At 41.3% G+C, this 16,654-nt stretch overlaps 1 protein-coding gene and 1 long non-coding RNA gene across 4 annotated transcripts in view; one reads left to right on the top strand and one right to left on the bottom strand.

The window, feature by feature from the left end:
* The window catches only part of FBXO28 (F-box protein 28), a 35,312-nt gene that overhangs the window by 9,799 nt on the left and 8,859 nt on the right, over positions 1–16,654 (bottom strand). For 2 of the 3 annotated variants that reach the window (XM_002717486.6, XM_089311430.1), the window contains exons 2-3: positions 10,687–10,796; positions 9,252–9,390 (exon numbers count right to left, since the gene is read on the bottom strand). In XM_002717486.6, coding sequence (XP_002717532.1) covers positions 9,252–9,390; positions 10,687–10,796 — 249 coding nt within the window. The remainder of the gene's footprint in view (positions 1–9,251; positions 9,391–10,686; positions 10,797–16,654) is intronic. The other variant, XM_089311432.1, reaches the window with a different exon arrangement.
* The window catches only part of LOC127483435 (uncharacterized), a 47,370-nt gene that overhangs the window by 27,929 nt on the left and 2,787 nt on the right, over positions 1–16,654 (top strand). Inside the window, exon 3 of the long non-coding RNA XR_007909640.3 lies at positions 2,282–2,399. This is a non-coding gene — a long non-coding RNA (uncharacterized LOC127483435). The remainder of the gene's footprint in view (positions 1–2,281; positions 2,400–16,654) is intronic.

Below are 16,654 nucleotides of genomic sequence, written 5' to 3'. Positions count from 1 at the left end.
GGCATCCCCTATGGGCAGTGGTTCTCCTTCTGGCTGCTCCTTTTCCAAGCCAGCTCTCTGCTATGGCCTGGGAAAGCAGTACAAGATGGCCCAAGCAAGGAGGCCCCTGTACCCACATGGGAAACCTGGAGGAAGCCCCTGGCTCCTGATCAGCTCAGCTCCGGCTGTTGCGGTCATTTGGGGAGTGAACTAGAGAACGGAGCACCTCTCTTTCTCTCTCTCACTGTAACTCTACCTCTCAAATAAACACAATCTTAATAAATAAGTAAAATATGAAAGCTAGAAGTAGTATTATTTAGTATTTACACAAAATTAAGAAAATAGTAAGGGACTGGCATTACGGCACAGTAGGTTAAGTTGCCACTTGTGATGCCAGCATCCCATACTGGAGTGTCAGTTCAAGTCCCAGCTGCTCTGCTTATAATCCAGCTCCTTGCTAACGTGCCTGGGTGATGGCCCAAGTGCATGGTCCCTGCCATTCATATGGGAGATCTGAATGGAGCTCTGGGCTCCTGGCTTTGGCTTGGAATAGCATTAACTGTTGTGGCTATTTGGGGAGTGAATTAACAATGGAAGAACTCTCTTTTTGTGTATCTCCCTGTCACTCTGCCTGTCAAATAAATTAAATAGATGCTTGTTTAATTATTTTTAATTTTTTTTTAAAAAAGATCTATTTTATTTATTTGAAGGGTACAGTTAGAGAGACAGGGAGAGAGTGAGAGGTCTTCCATCCACTGGTTCACTCCCCAAATGGCTGCAACTGCCAGGGCTGTGGAAGGTCAAAGCCAGGAGCTTCATTTGGGTCTCCCACGTGGGTGCAGGCGCCCACAGACTTGGGCTGTCTTCCACTGCTTTCCCAGGCACATTAGTAGGGAGCTGGATTGGAAGTGGAGCGGCCAGGACTTGAACCAATGCCCATATGGGATGCTGGCATTGTAGGCAGTGGCCTAATCTGTCACACCACAATGCCAGCCCCTAGATGTTTAAATACAGAAGAAATATGGTTTTTAGCAGACATTATGTTGTGAACACAAAGGTCAGTTAACAGGTTTTCCACTGAGACAGATTTCTGAAACATATAGTATGTAATACTTAGGTGCTTAATAAAGTATCTATAGTGCTATGGTTTGAGATATTTGGGTCCCAAACTCATGCCAATGTTTAAACCCTGAAGTCTTAAGTTAATGGTCCCAAGAGGTGAAGACTTAACCCATTTTTTGAAAAAAACATTTATTTATTTATTTGAAAGGCAGAGTTATAGAGAGGCAGAGGCAGAAAGGGAGAGAGGTGTTCCATCCACTGGTTCACTCTCCAAATGGCTGCAAACGGCTGGAACTGGGCCGACCCAAAGCCAGGAGCAAGGAGCTTCTTCCAGATCTCCCATGTGGGTGCTGGGGCACAAGGACTTGGGCCATCTTTTACTGCTTTCCCAGGCCATAACAGAGAGCTAGATCAGAAGTAGAGCAGCCAGGACTCAAACTGACACACATATGGGATGCCATCCCAGCATTGTTAAGCGGTGGCCTTACCCAGTACGCCACAGCACCAGCTCCAAAACTTAACCCAATTATGGCATTTAGAGGCAGGACTTTTGGAAAGTTGTTAGATTAGATCATTAAGGTAGAGTCCCAAAGGCTGAATCTGGTGGCTTTATAAGGAGACACTGATAGTCAAGCATGCTGTCTCTTGCCACATGATGCTCTGTGAGGTCTCAGGACTCCACAGCAAGAACACTATCATCAGAGGCCAAACTAATGGGCCTGTCTGATCTTGGGCTGGGACCTCTGGAATTGTGAGATAAATAAACTTTTTCTCTTTATAAAGTTAGTTGCCTTGGGTATCATAGTTAAAAAAAAAGATGACTAATTCATCCAGTTTTATGACTACTGTAATAGATTAGGAATGAGTAAGATACAGATCCTACCCAGTGGACTACCCATAAACTGAAAGTGTTAACTCATGCTGTAATAAGTCCAATGTACAAGCAAATTGTTTGTGTAAAAATAAGGTGGAGATAAGATCTGTTTGAGGGAAACAGGTAGGTCTAAATAAAGACACAATGATGGAATGAGAATTTCAACCGTTACAGGAAGTGAGAGCAGGAGGGTATGGCCAGCTAGAGAGGAGTGACACTGAGCAGATGAATGATGTGGATGGACAGGTGAGGGGCAAGCAACCAACATTTTGCAGCATTCTCACCTAATAGAAATTTATTCTAAATATGTTTTAAAAAACATGTATTAATACAATTAATCCTTTTCTATAACTCTTATTCTTTCAGAATGAATTTCATATCCAAGTATCCCACAAGGACTGCTGATATGAAGAATTCCATCTATGAACTAATTTATGAAGTAGTCTCAGCTTTACTGTATTTAGTCTTCTAAATACACATGAAGGTAATGGTATCTTTCTGTTTCCTCAGGTATCCTATTTACTAAATTTTCATAATAGTGTATTTTCCGAGTAGCTTTGACAATTTTCTGCAAATCACTTCAGCAAACAAAGCTATTAGAATACTGAACCTCAGACATGTCCTTATGTCCCATATTTCTTATTTATTTATAGTTTAGAGGCAAAGGAAGAGAAACAGAGACAAAATGAGCTCCCACCTGCTGATTCATTTCCCAAATGCCTGCAATAGCTTAGGCTGGACCAGGCCAAAGCTGAGAACACAGCCCAAGCTCAAGGGGCAGAGATTTATCCATTTTAACCATCACCTACTGTCTCCCAGAGCGTGCATTAGTAGGAACCCGGAATTTGGAGTAGAGTCAGAATTCAGACTCAAGCACTCCAATATAGGATCTGTCTGTTGTGTTTAGCCATCTTTGTCTCCTTGTTCTACTTGAGATTTCCTTAACTTGCCCTTTTACCTTAAAAAAAAAAAAAAAAAAAAAAAAAAAAAAAAAAAAAAAAAAAAAAAAAGGAAAACTTCAAAATGATTTATTTGAAAGGCAGAGTGAAACAGACTGAGATATCTTCCAGCTGTTGGTTCATTCCCCAAATGGCCTCAATGGCTAAGGCTAGGCCAGGCTAGAGCCAGGATCCAATAATTCCACCCTACTCTCCTGGCAGGGTCTGAAGTACTTGGGCCATCTTCCACTGCCTTCTCAGGTGCATTAGCAGGAAGGTGGATCAGAAGTGGAGCAGCCAGGAACTGAACCAGCACTCTGATATGGGATGCCATGACACATTGACATTGGCTTTCCACCTTTTTTTAAGTTTCTCCCATATTTAAAAATTTGATGTGCATTTGACTTTTTTTTTTTTGGACAGGCAGAGTTAGACAGTGAGAGAGAGAAAGAGAGAAAGGTCTTCCTTTTCCGTTGGTTCACCCCCCAAATGGCTGCTGCTGCCCACACCGGCATCCCATATGAGTGCTGGGTTCTAGTCCCAGTTGTTCCTCTTCCAATCCAGCTCTCTGCTGTGGCCTGGGAGGGCAGTGGAGAATTGCCCAAGTGTTTGGGCCCCTGCACCCACATGGGAGACCAGGAAGAAGCACCTGGCTCCTGGCTCTGGATCGGTGCAGTGCCGGCTGTAGTGGCCATTTGGGGAGTGAACCAATGAAAGGAAGATCTTTCTCTCTGTTTCTCTCTCTCACTGTCTCTAACTCTACCTGTCAAATAAAAAATTTAAAAAAAATTAAAAAAAAGAATAAAGCACATAGAGATCTGATGATCAGAACTCCTGTTATCTTAGATGACTGGGGATGGACAGGGTGGACCTAATAATAACTCAATAAGAAAACAGACTAATTCTTTTTTCATTTTAAAGGTTCATGGCTGTATATATTTATTCTGCATAGTAAAAGGAAGAAATGTTCCCAACTAATCTTGATTTTTCAGAGTACCCTCACTGGGCTAGCACTGTGACAAAGCCGGTTAAAGCCCCAGCCTGCAGTGCTGGCATCCCATATGGGCGCGCCAGTTCGAGACCCAGCTGCTCCTCTTCTGATCCAGCTCTCTGCAATGGCCTGGGAAAACAGAAGATGGCCCAAGTCCTTGGGCTCCTGCACCCACGTGGGAGACCTGGAAGAAGCTCCTGGCTCCTGGCTTTGGATCAGCTCAGCTCTGGCCATTGTGGTCATTTGGAGAGTGAACCAGCGGATGGAAGACTTCTCTCTCTGGCTCTATCTCTCTCTGTAACTCTGTCTTTCAAATAAATAAAAATAATTTTTTAAACAAAAGTAAACTCAGATTAAAATCAATTTTAAAAGAAAATATTGTGGAAACATTAGATAAACTTAAATTGAAAGACATCCTGACAAATTACTGACCTATGTTATTGTAATTTTAAAAAAGATCTGTTTTTTTCTATTTGAAAGGCAGAGTGAGAGAGAGGGAGGGAGAGAAAGAAAGAAGTCTTCGATCCACTAGTTCACTCCTCAAATGGCAACAAAGCCATGGCTGGGCCAGGTCAAAGTCAGGAGCCTGGAACTCCATCCAGGTCTCCCATGTGATAACAGGGGCTCAAGTACTTGGGCCATGATCCACTGCTTTTCCAGGTACATTAGCAGTGAGCTGGATTGGAAATGGAGCAGCCAGGACTTGAACCAGTGCCCACATGGGATGCCAGTGTCAAGGTAGTGGTTTAACCTGGTGAGCCACAAGGCCATCCCCAACGTATACTCTTAAAGAAATGTGAAGATTAAAGGACACAAAAGGACAGGAATGTAGCTTAGTGGTTAAGATACCCACATCTCCTATCAGAGTTTCTGGGTTTGATTCCTTGCTCTGGCTCCTGATTTCAGCTTCCTGCTGATGCAGACCCTGCAAGGCAGCAGTGAAGGGACAAGTAATTGCATTCTTGCCACACACAGGAAGACCTATATTGAGTTCCTGGCTCCTTGCCTCAACCTCAACCCAAGCATTTGGGAGCTTTCTCTCACTCTCTTGGTCTCTCAAGGAAAAAGAAAAAAAAGAAAGAGAAAAAAAAAAAAAAAAAAAGAGAAACAAAGAAAAAGACATACAAGGAACCTCAGGATTTGTTACAGATTAAAGAGGATTGGGGTATCCATGCATGGTCTTAGGTAAATTCTGGACTGAGAAAAAAATTGCTAGGAAGAGTATAATTGGGATATGTGATGAAATTTGAATGTGATCTATTGATTAGATAAAGAGTATTACAGAAACGTTAAACTTACTGATTTTGCTATTTGCATGTTAGTTAAGTAAGAGTATTCTAGCTTTTAAGAAATACACTGAAATAATTAGGAATCAAGGGTCACGATGTCTTCCATTTGCTTTCAAATGGCTAAGGAAGAGAAATACACAAAGAGAATAAAAGCAAAGAAACAAAAGGCAAATAATTGCTGGGTCTCAACCAAAAAAAAATGCAACCCCACTAGTACTCTTTGCCAAAACATTAAAAAGAAACTGTTCAGGGAAACCCAGCTTTATAACTACACAATCATTAGCACTGCAAAAACTAACTTCTCAGTAAGAACAAAAGGGTCATGATCAAGAGCAGGGATTATCCAAGACTGCTGTCATTCTTTTATTTCCCAGAATGGTTACTTGCCTACTGCTCACATGTAGATGTGCTTCATTGTATGTGAAGTGCTGATACTAACATGGCTTATTGCAAAAGGTGCAAATACCATATATGTCAGATGGAAGATATGAGATATGTAGACACAAGTGAGCCAACAATCTTTAACATTTTAATACGTTTATTTATTTCTAGAGAGAGAGAATTCAAAAGCACACTCCTCCCCTACTGGCTGGTTCACTCCCTAAATGTCTGCAACAGCTAGGGCTGGGTCAGACTTTTAGACAGGGGCCAGGAACTCATTCTGGGTTTCCCAAGTGGGTGGCAGGGACCCAAGAAGTTGAATCATCACTTGGTGCCTGCCAGCATGTGTATTAGCAGGAAGCTGGAATTGGGAGCAGAACTGGCACTTAAAACCAGGTACTGGGATAAAGGATATGGGTGACCCAAGCATAGGTTTTAACTGCAAGTTCAAATGCCTGACTATGTCTGTTACTGGAACACTCATTTACCACATGCTGTCTATGGCTATTTTTCATAGTTGTGACTGAGGCTATATGGCCCACAAAGCTGAAAGCATTTACTGTATGGCCTTTTACAGAAAAAGTTAGCTGATCCTGCCCCTAGATTATAGTGATAAACTCCCAACTAGTCTGAATTCTTTAGACAGATTTTCTTTAAACACCCTTGTCATCAGTACGGTCCTCTTTCAAGAGACTCCACATTAGGGCTAGCATTGTGGCATGGTGGCTTAACCACTACAATGACAACATCCCAAATGAGTTACAGTTCAAGTCCAGGTTGCTCCATTTCTGATCCAGCTTCCTGCTAATGTGCTTGGGAAAGCAGTGAGAGATGACCCAAGTACTTGAGGCCCTGCCACCCATATGGCAGACCTGGATGGAGTTCCAGGTTCTTGGGTTTGGCCTGGCCCACTCTCTGGCTGTTTGTGGATATTTGGGGAATGAAGCAGCAGACAGATGGAGGATCTTTGTCTGCCTTTCAAATAAATAAAGTAAACCTTAAAAAAGAAAAAAGAGAAAGACACTCAACTTTTAACTCCTCTAGTAACTAACCCTTTAGCTCTACTGCTGAGAAGGGCAATAATCTAGATTGTTAGTAATTAGAGAGGACCTTTAGGTTTAAGTCATTCTCAAATACAGACTTTCAAACAACCCTCCTGTTTTCAGTCCCACTTTCAGAGGTGCCTTGGGCTCTCAATTTACAGCGTTCTAGAGGTTCAAGTGCGTACACTGGGTTACCTCTCAGCTCTCCCCACTGTCAGTTTAGGATTTAACTGTCTCAGTTCTTCTAAAAGAGTTACCATTTCTTTCTCTATTTTCCAGTATTCAAAATATATTGTTCCTGACTTTTCTCCTTGGTCTCATCATTCTTATGGGTCTTTCTTTTTTAAAAGATTTTTTTTTTTTAATTTGAAATGCAGAGTTACGGAGAGAGAGGGAGAGACAGAGAGATCTGGGTCCCTGCACCCATGTGGGAGACCCAGAAGAAGCTGCTGGCTCCTGACTTCAGACCAGCCCAGGTCATTTGGGGAATGAACTAGTAGATGGAAGATCGATCTCTTTCTTTCTCCCTCTCTCTAACTCTGCCTTTCAAATAAATAAATAAATAAATAAATCTTAAAAAAATGCTGACCACAGATCTGAATTTTTAAAACCAGACATATTCTATACAAGACTATAAAAGTGGCCGGTGCCGCGACTCACTTTGCTAATCCTCCGCCTGCGGTGCCGGCACACAGGGTTCTAGTCCCGGTTGGGGCACCGGATTCTGTCCCGGTTGCCCCTCTTCCAGGCCAGCTCTCTGCTGTGGCCAGGGAGTGCAGTGGAGGATGGCCCAAGTGCTTGGGCCCTGCACCTGCATGGGAGACCAGGAGGAAGCACCTGGCTCCTGGCTTTGGATCGGTGCAGCACGCCGGCCGTAGCAACCATTTGAGGGGGTGAACCAACGGAAGGAAGACCTTTCTCTCTGTCTCTCTCTCTCTCACTGTCTAACTCTGCCTATCAAAAAAAAAAAAAAAAAAAAAAAAAAAAAAAAAAAGATTATAAAAGTTAGTTCTCTTACAAAGTATAAAAGCTCCCCAACTTGTAAGCATAGCCTAGGTGCAGGATCAGGGAAAGCAACATAACCTACCATAGAAACCATACACCAAATCCGCTTATGTGCTAGAGAAAGAAAACTGTTGTTTTTTAATGTCTTACTTCAGCAGGAGGAAATGAAATACCAGCATTCTTCTGTTTTGAAGATAGGATGTGAAAAGTTTAAGTATAAAACAGCCATAAAACAACCCAAATACTGCGAGCTGTGATAAGTCAGCAGTTTAATTTTAGTTTCAGAAAGAAAAAAAGTACCAGCAACATAAAAATAAAAAGTAATACTGAGTGTATACAATGTTGTTTTTAGGTAAAATATAAGGTAAAGGTGGCATTATAAAGAAATAATCTAAGCTGAACTAAGTATGACAGAACTCATAAGAATAAAAATGAAAACTATTATTTTTTAATTTCCAATGAAGTGCAAATTTTCAGGAGAAAAAGAAATTAAGAGTAAATTCAAAGAAATGATACTAAGAAGGAAAAATAGAAAAGAACAGTAGAGAAGGCAACTGAGAAATCAAGACCACAGTATAGTTTTCATTAAGTCAAGTTAGTTCTCTAGGCCTGTTTTCTTATCAGTGAAAAAGGAACAGCGATACTTGTTCCACCTACCATACACTTCTATGATGGAAAGTGAATGGGGGTCCAGAGTATGAAAGCACTCTGAACATTAGAAAGGGGCCATCTTTATCTCATTCATTGCTCAATCTTTAGCATCTTAACAGTAAAAGCTCACAAGTTTTATTCTTGAGTATACTTTTTAAAAAGATTTATTTATTTTGAAAGGCAGAGATACATAAAGAGAAGGAGAGAGGAGAGAGAAAGAGAGGCAGAGAGACAGAGAGACAGAGAGAAAGAGATCTTCCATCCTCTGGTTCACTCCCCAGATAGCCGTAACAGCCAGGGCTGGTCCAGGCTGAAGACAGGAGCCAGGAGCTTCATCTGGGTCTCTCACATGGGTGCGGGGCCCAAGCACCACTGCTTTTCCAGGCACATTAGCAGAGAGCTGATCAGAAGAGGAGCAGCTGGGAGGCCGGTGCCACGGCTCACTAGGCTAATCCTCCACCTGTGGCGCCGGCACACCGGGTTCTAGTCCTGGTCGGGGCGCTGGATTCTGTCCCGGTTGCCCCTCTTCCAGGCCAGCTCTCTGCTGTGGCCCGGGAGTGCAGTGGAGGATGGCCCAAGTGCTTGGGCCCTGCACCCCATGGGAGACCAGGAGAAGTACCTGGCTCCTGCCATCGGATCTCGGATCAGCGCGGTGCACCGGCCGCAGCGCGACAGCTGCGGCGGCCATTGGAGGGTGAACCAACAGCAAAGGAAGACCTTTCTCTCTGTCTCTCTCTCACTGTCCAGTCTGCCTGTCAAAAAAATAAAAAAAATTAAAAAAAAAAAGAAGAGGAGCAACTGGGACACAACCTGATGCCTGTATGGGATGCTGACTCTGCAGGCAGAGGCTTAACCTACAATGCCTCAGTGCCGGTCCCTGAATATGAATTTTTATAACAAGCCCCTCTAAAAAGCAGAAGCTAATAAGCAAACTCATTCACAGAAGCTCATTCAGAGAAGAATACAGACATGTCAAAACTTTGATTTAAAGTCTACACAAGGCAATCCAACTCTTCTAGGTATGCAACTCTATTTTACCTTTCCTGGGATGAAGCAACAGAGATTGGAATCCACATACTTCATGAAAGTCATATTTAACAGCGACAGCCGTGTTTCAACAGCAGCAAGGATGTCTGCATGACGAGCTAATGAGTGATTTCTCCTTTCTGATTCTCTCCTATAATGGTAATAACAATAAAACACAATTAAAACAATTAAAAAAAAAAACACTGAGGGCTAAAATGTTAAGTAATCAAATGCCCAATGAAATAGTCTACGTTTTAGATATTAATACAGAAATCTCTAATTAGATCAGAATTCAACTGCAAGGATGAATGAATTACTATGCCCAGAAATCTTTGCAAAGGACTAGTATTTGCTGATAGAACAGTTGAAAAAAACACTTTATTTTAAAGATTTTTTTGGGGGGTGGGCTAAATCAACTCTAATGACTATTAGAGAAATTAGATGAAACAATTTAACATGAATATACAGTGAGACTGTTTTTGCTCATAAAATTTAGTTCCTTTAAACTTTTTAAAGTTTCATTAAGAATTCAAATATAAGGTATACAATTTAGTGGTGTTCAGTACATTCACAGAGGTTTATAGGTATCAGCATTATTTAATATCAGAACATTTTCATCAACACAGAAAGCAAAGCTGTAACTATAAATCCCACCTCTCCCCCGAGTTGTTTCAGCCCCTAGCAACTACTAATCTATTTTGTCTTTATGAATTTGCCTTTTTTGGAACATTTCTGATTAACGGAATCACACAGCACATGGCCTTTTGTGTCTCGCTTCTTCCACTTAGCATAGTTCTCAAAGGTCATTTTGTAGCATGTTCCCTTTTTATTTAGTTTTTAAAAAGGCTTACTTATTTGAAGGGCAGATTTACAGAGAGAAGGAGAGACAGAGAGATCTTCTGTCTGCTGGTTCACTCCCCAAATGGCCCCAACAGCCCAGGCTCGGCCAGGCTCAAGCCAGGAGTTGGTCATCCAGGTCTCCCAAATTGGTGCAAGGGCCCAAGCACTTGGGTCATCTTTTGCAGCTTTCCCAGGTACATCAGTAGGGAGCTGGATTGGAAGTGGAACAGCCAGGACTTGAACTGGCACTTGGATGCCAGCACTACAGGTTGCTAAACCTGTTAATGAATAAGCTCTAATAATTAATTAGTGTATTGTACACAAGTGTATACAAGTGTATTGTATACAAGATCAAGTCATCTGGAAACAGTTTTTCTTCTTCTTTTCCCATCTGGATGTCTTTAACTTCATTTTCTTGCCTAACTGCCCTGGCTAGAATCTAGTAAAATGTGGACTAGAAATGGAGAGAGTGCACAAATCACAGTTATTTGTGATCTATGAATCCTTTGCTACAAAAAATGTGGCAATCATTATCAGGTAAACCTTGACAATGAAAAAAAAAATCAGCAAAGAAATAAAACCCCTTACTAAATTGGCCACAATATACCTTGGAAGTTGTGCTTTAACTTGTTTCTGACATAGATTATGATACCTCTCCACTTTCAGAAATCCCTGATTCAACATTCTCTGGCAGACCAAGTCCATTCTTTTACAAACCTATAGGGAGATGGAAGAAAAAAAAATGAATACCCAAATTAAAAACAATTAACTCAGAGACTCGTAAGTGATGGCTGAAAGTTCGCTGTGCTGGTATTATTCCTGTTTGCTGTCTGAATTTTTTGTCTGAATCTTTAAATCAGTATTTGTGGGTGAATTCCTCATATAATGTAATTTCTGCGGCATCTAACTACACAATTAATAATATGTATGGGTAAAGGAATTTACTTTAGTGTTTATTGAATGTTCTGAATGTATTTTCACTGTTACAATAAAAGACTATAATGATTAAGAACAGTAAAACAAACTATTTGAAGGTTTTTTAATAATTGATATAAGAAAAATTCTTCCAGCCCATTATGTATATCCATCCAAACTTGAGTCTAACCTCTCCCAAAGTTCAAATGATCCATAACCAGAATAAGAATTCTTATTTCTTCTAGTGATGTGGTTGAACTATGTACTTTATGTTGGTCAAAGCCTTTATACTAGATACTGTTACACCCTCCGAACACTAAAATGCACAGCAGAATGTGAATGCCTCTGAATTATTAAGGAATATCGGGCTTTTATACAGTACAGGGTTAGAAGTCAGAACACCTAATTTGAGTCTAACCTATATACATTCTTGTAGAAGTCAGTTACCATCTGAAAGTCTGAATTAGGCACCTATAAGTATGGAGAGTTAACTAACTCATAGGGACATCACTAGGAGGAAACGAAATAATACATGCTAAGCCACTTGGTAAACTTTTTTTTTTATTTTTATTTTTGACAGGCAGAGTTAGACAGTGAGAGAGAGACAGAGAGAAAGGTCTTCCTTTACTGTTAGTTCACCCTCCAATGGCCGCTGCAGCCAGCATACCGCGCTGATCCGAAGCCAGGAGCCAGGTGCTTCTCCTGGTCTCCCATGCGGGTGCAGGGCCCAAGGACTTGGGCCATCCTCCACTGCACTCCCTGGCCACAGCAGAGAGCTGGCCTGGAAGAGGGGCAGCTGGGACAGAATCCGGTGCCCCGACCGGGACTAGAACCCGGTGTGCCGGTGCCGCAGGAGGAGGATTAGCCTATTGAGCCACGGTGCTGGCCGCCACTTGGTAAACTCTAAAGTGCACCACAACACCTGCCCTGGGGGAGGGTGGTGGTGGTGTCATAATTTTGAACTTCCCAAAACTGTGAGCTAAATAAACCCTTTTTAAAGTGCACAGCTTGAGTATTTTGTTATAGCAACAGAAAACAAACATACTTCTTATATCACAGCCCGTCAAATGAAAGATATTAGGAAAAACAGTTCTTTCCAATTTCAAAATAAATTAAAGCATAATAAATTTTAAGTGCTGATACTAAGCAATTTCTAATAAATGATATTGTAAAATATGGTGGAATCTACTGAAAAAAGGACAATAAACCCAATATTTATGGGTATTACTAAAATACGTAACTTTTTAATGAAAGTAACTCCTTTCCAAAATATATTTCATGAGAGGTATTATTTTACATGTTTGCTAAGCTCTTTAATATGCAGTTTCATAGAACAAAGTTGTATTTTCCTATCTGCTTCTGCATTCACTTCACATCTTGAAGTGTTCTAAGCTTAGAAAACTGTAGACACGTAAGAACGCACAAGCACACATTTCATTGGCCATCAGTGCGTTGATATCATTATGTCACATAGCTATTGGAAGGCTACACTGTAGATTTATGAAAGAATGAGAGTGAAAAGCACATATAACATACTCTAATGAAAATATGTTAGATCTTTTGAACCCTTGAAAGAATTGTGGGAACGTTTTTTGGGTTTCTGGGCCACACTTTTCAGAACCAGTGCCCTAATCTCGAATAACTACATTGTCACAAACATTTGTATTGAACAATATGTTAGAAAAAACTTTTATTGTATTATAGAAGGGAAAAGGGAACATGTCTATGTGTATGAAGTGAGGGAAATAGGGCACCTTAAAGTCAACAGATATTATCAACCAGAAGAAAATCAGACAAAAGACTATAAAAAGCAATACCTCTGAGAGAAACAAATTGAAGATTACAAAAAGCGTCTTTGGTTCTTAAAACTATCTAATAGGGCCAGTGTTGTGGTGTAGTGGGTAAAGCCCCTGCCTGCAATGCCAACATCCCATATGTGTGCAGGCTGAAGTCTTAGCTGTTCCACTTCCGATCCAGCTCCCTGCTAATGCACCTGGGAAAGCAGTGGAAGATGGCCCAAGTGCTTGGGTCCCTGCACCCATGTGGGAAACTCAGAAGAAGCTCCTGGTTCCTGGCTTTGGCCTGGCCCAGCTCTGGCCACTGCAGTCACTTGGGCAGTGAACCAGCGATCAGATCGACGATCTAACTCTTTCAACTTAACAAATAAATCAAAGATAAAGATTTATTTATTTAGTTGAAAGGCAGAGTTACAGAGAGGGAGAGGGAACTAAAAGTTTATTAGAAAATATCATATTTTGAGCAGGGAAGTCAGACTATGAGAAAAAGATCAGCTGGTTGGTTTTTTTCCGTAAGTACTGTAATATGAGAACTAAAAATACATTTCTGAAAATTTCACTAGAGATAGCTGCAATCAATGTAAATGAACCCCAAGTGAAGTGAAAGCTAAGAAAATAAACACTTATAAATGGAGCCTCAACTACTATTTATGGTAAAAGCCCACAAAATAGTAGAAGGTCACAAAGATAAATTTGAATAGCACCACAAAAGCCAATGTCAGAAATATCTTAAGCATTAGTTAATATTATAAGAACAGTATTTAATGTTATGTTCCTCCTTTCCATAAGCACTGACTGATCAGCAGCACAAAAGCAAAGCTACAGAAGATCATATATCTTTTGTTTATGTTCCAGAAAGAAGCAAAGTGACCTCTAGAAAACAGAAATAAACTAAATTTCCCCAAGACAAGCAATTAAATGATAACTGTTGGCAATATATGCTAACTCGCAACTCAAAATTATCTCACTGAAGGTGAAGTTCTAAATTTAGAAGTATTTTAACAATTCCTCAAGGCTAGAGGGAAGAAATTTTATTTTCATGATTATTAAAACAATACAAACATATAGCAATTTGGCAATTTACCCAAGACAGTAAAATGAAATTCTAGAGGCTAAGAAACAAGCATGATATTATGTCAACAACTATCAGGACACTGAAATATTAGGAACAACATATACCGTAAGAACAAAAGGGGGCCGGCGCCGCAGCTCACTAGGCTAATCCTCCGCCTTGCGGCGCCGGCACACCGGGTTCTAGTCCCAGTCGGGGTGCCGGATTCTGTCCCGGTTGCCCCTCTTCCAGGCCAGCTCTCTGCTGTGGCCCGGGAGTGCAGTGGAGGATGGCCCAAGTGCTTGGGCCCTGCACCCCGTGGGAGACCAGGATAAGTACCTGGCTCCTGCCATCGGATCAGCGTGGTGCGCTGGCCGCAGCGCGCCAGCCGCGGCGGCCATTGGAGGGTGAACCAACGGCAAAGGAAGACCTTTCTCTCTGTCTCTCTCTCACTGTCCACTCTGCCTGTCAAAAAACAAAACAAAACAAAACAAAACAAAACAAAACAAACAAAAAAAAAAAACAAAAGGGAACTAACGGAATAAATCACTGTACAACAAACCTATCTTGCCTGGGTCCCTCTGTTACTTGCTGGGTAGTACAGGGAAAACAGATGTTTTTTCCAAGCTTGTTAGCTACTTCAGGATTTTAAATGCTATGCTTAGCCTTTCAATAATTATTCTAACTTAAGTGATCAGCAATAAAAATTTTCATTTGAATTTGTTTAGAAATCTTAGGTTTGTTATACCACTGTGACTTTTTCTTTTTAAAGATTTATTTATTTCAAAGGGAGAGAGACAGAGAGGGAGAGATGGAGAGGGACCTTTCATTCATTGTTTCACTCCCCAAATGGTTGCCAACCGTTGGGGCTGTGCCAGGTGAAAGCCAGGAGTCGGTAACTCGATCTGGGTCTCCCACATATGAGTGGCAGGAACCCAAGTACTAGATGGAGCATGAGCAGGAAGCTTGATAACCAGCACACGAACCAGGCACTACTACCATGTGGGATGCAGTATCCTAAGGAGCAACTTTATGTGTCATGCCACAATGCTAGTCCCCAACATGATCCTTCGTAACAATGCAGGGGCACATTTGCTACACATTGTGAAATGTGATTTTCCTGTTAAATCTAATCTTTAATATCAAGTCTTGATTCTAAAGTGCACATTTTTTTTTTTGTTTTTTGTTTTTTGTTTTTGTTTTTTTTTTTTTGACAGGCAGAGTGGACAGTGAGAGAGAGAGACAGAGAGAAAGGTCTTCCTTTTGCCGTTGGTTCACCCTCCAATGGCCGCCGCGGCCGGCGCGCTGCGGCCGGCTCACCGCGCTGATCCGATGGCAGGAGCCAGGAGCCAGGTGCTTTTCCTGGTCTCCCATGGGGTGCAGGGCCCAAGCACCTGGGCCATCCTCCACTGCACTCCCTGGCCACAGCAGAGGGCTGGCCTGGAAGAGGGGCAACCGGGACAGAATCCGGCGCCCCGACCGGGACTAGAACCCGGTGTGCCGGCGCCGCTAGGCGGAGGATTAGCCTAGTGAGCCGCGGCGCCGGCCTCTAAAGTGCACATTTTAAAACATGACAGTGGAGTAGGCTTAGAATACATGATGCCTGACAGTTGGAAGCATTTTTTCTCCCTCAAGTGCCTTAGCTACCTTGCAACATAGTATAATAGACTTCTTCAATTTTGTTTGATATGCTAGAGAATTCAAGATATTTTATCAATGTAATAGAAGCTTTTTTGGGGGGGAAAAAAGTGCTACTGCCACAAAAATATACGTGAGGAAGGGCTAGCACTGTGGTGTAGTAGGCTAAACCTCCACCTATAGCATCAGATCCCATATGGGTGCTGGTTCCTATCTTAGCTGCTCCTGTTCCAATCCAGCTCTCTGCTTATGGCCTGGGAAAGCAGAAGTGGCTCAAGTACTTGGGTCCCTGCACTGGTGTGGGAGACCTGGAAGAAGCTCCTGGCTTTGGGTTGGCCCAGCTCTGGCCGTTGCAGCCATTTGGGGAGTGAACCAGTGGATGGAAGACCTGTCTCTCCTTCTGTCTGTAACTCTACCTTTCAAGTGAATAAATAAAATAGTAAAAAATATATACATACATGAGGTGATGGCCAAAAACTTAATTTTGAAAATGTCAAAATATAAAACTGTGTATATCTTAGGAACAAGGAATCATTGCAATATAATTACTTAGATAATTCATTTGATTGTCTACAGCTACCCAGTGAATTGAGAACCTTATGTTTTTCACCAAATAACTCAATAAGCTGTAATTAAAAAATCAGCTGAAAGGAACTTAAAAACACCAGAACGTATTTTTTTTATGAGAAAACTGACACCTTAAAAAATTATGTGACTTGTCCAAGGACATCTGGCTATTCATGGCAAGTGAAATTCAGAATCTAGTTCTTCTAATGTGTGCCCTTTTCAATTAGTGATCTGCAGCTATATAAATTGTGATAATTATCCTAATCATTTTCAACTGATTAGTCTTAAGTACTATGCTGGTACAGAAAATGCTGACATCAGTTGTCCAGAAAGTAAGACATCTTGAAGAATTTTAAGGACATATATAGGGTTTTTCACCACACCACTGAAGTTCAGATAGATGGAGCTAGATTATGATCTTATTATTTTTCCTAAGTTCAAAATCCTAAAATGAATAAGGTGGGGAAAAAGATATCAGGTAAATCTGAATGATAGGACATTTTACAAGACATCTCTGGCCTGGACTCTTCAAAAAGTGAATGGTATGAAAAAAGTCAGGGACAGCAGATTAAAGAATCCAATTCTTTATTAGGTACAATTATATCCCA

The sequence above is a fragment of the Oryctolagus cuniculus genome, chromosome 13 (genome assembly GCF_051225735.1).
Source record: "Oryctolagus cuniculus isolate XC-2025 breed Fujian yellow rabbit chromosome 13, ASM5122573v1, whole genome shotgun sequence".
NCBI lineage: Eukaryota > Metazoa > Chordata > Mammalia > Lagomorpha > Leporidae > Oryctolagus > Oryctolagus cuniculus.
This window is presented reverse-complemented; position numbering and strand designations above follow the sequence as displayed.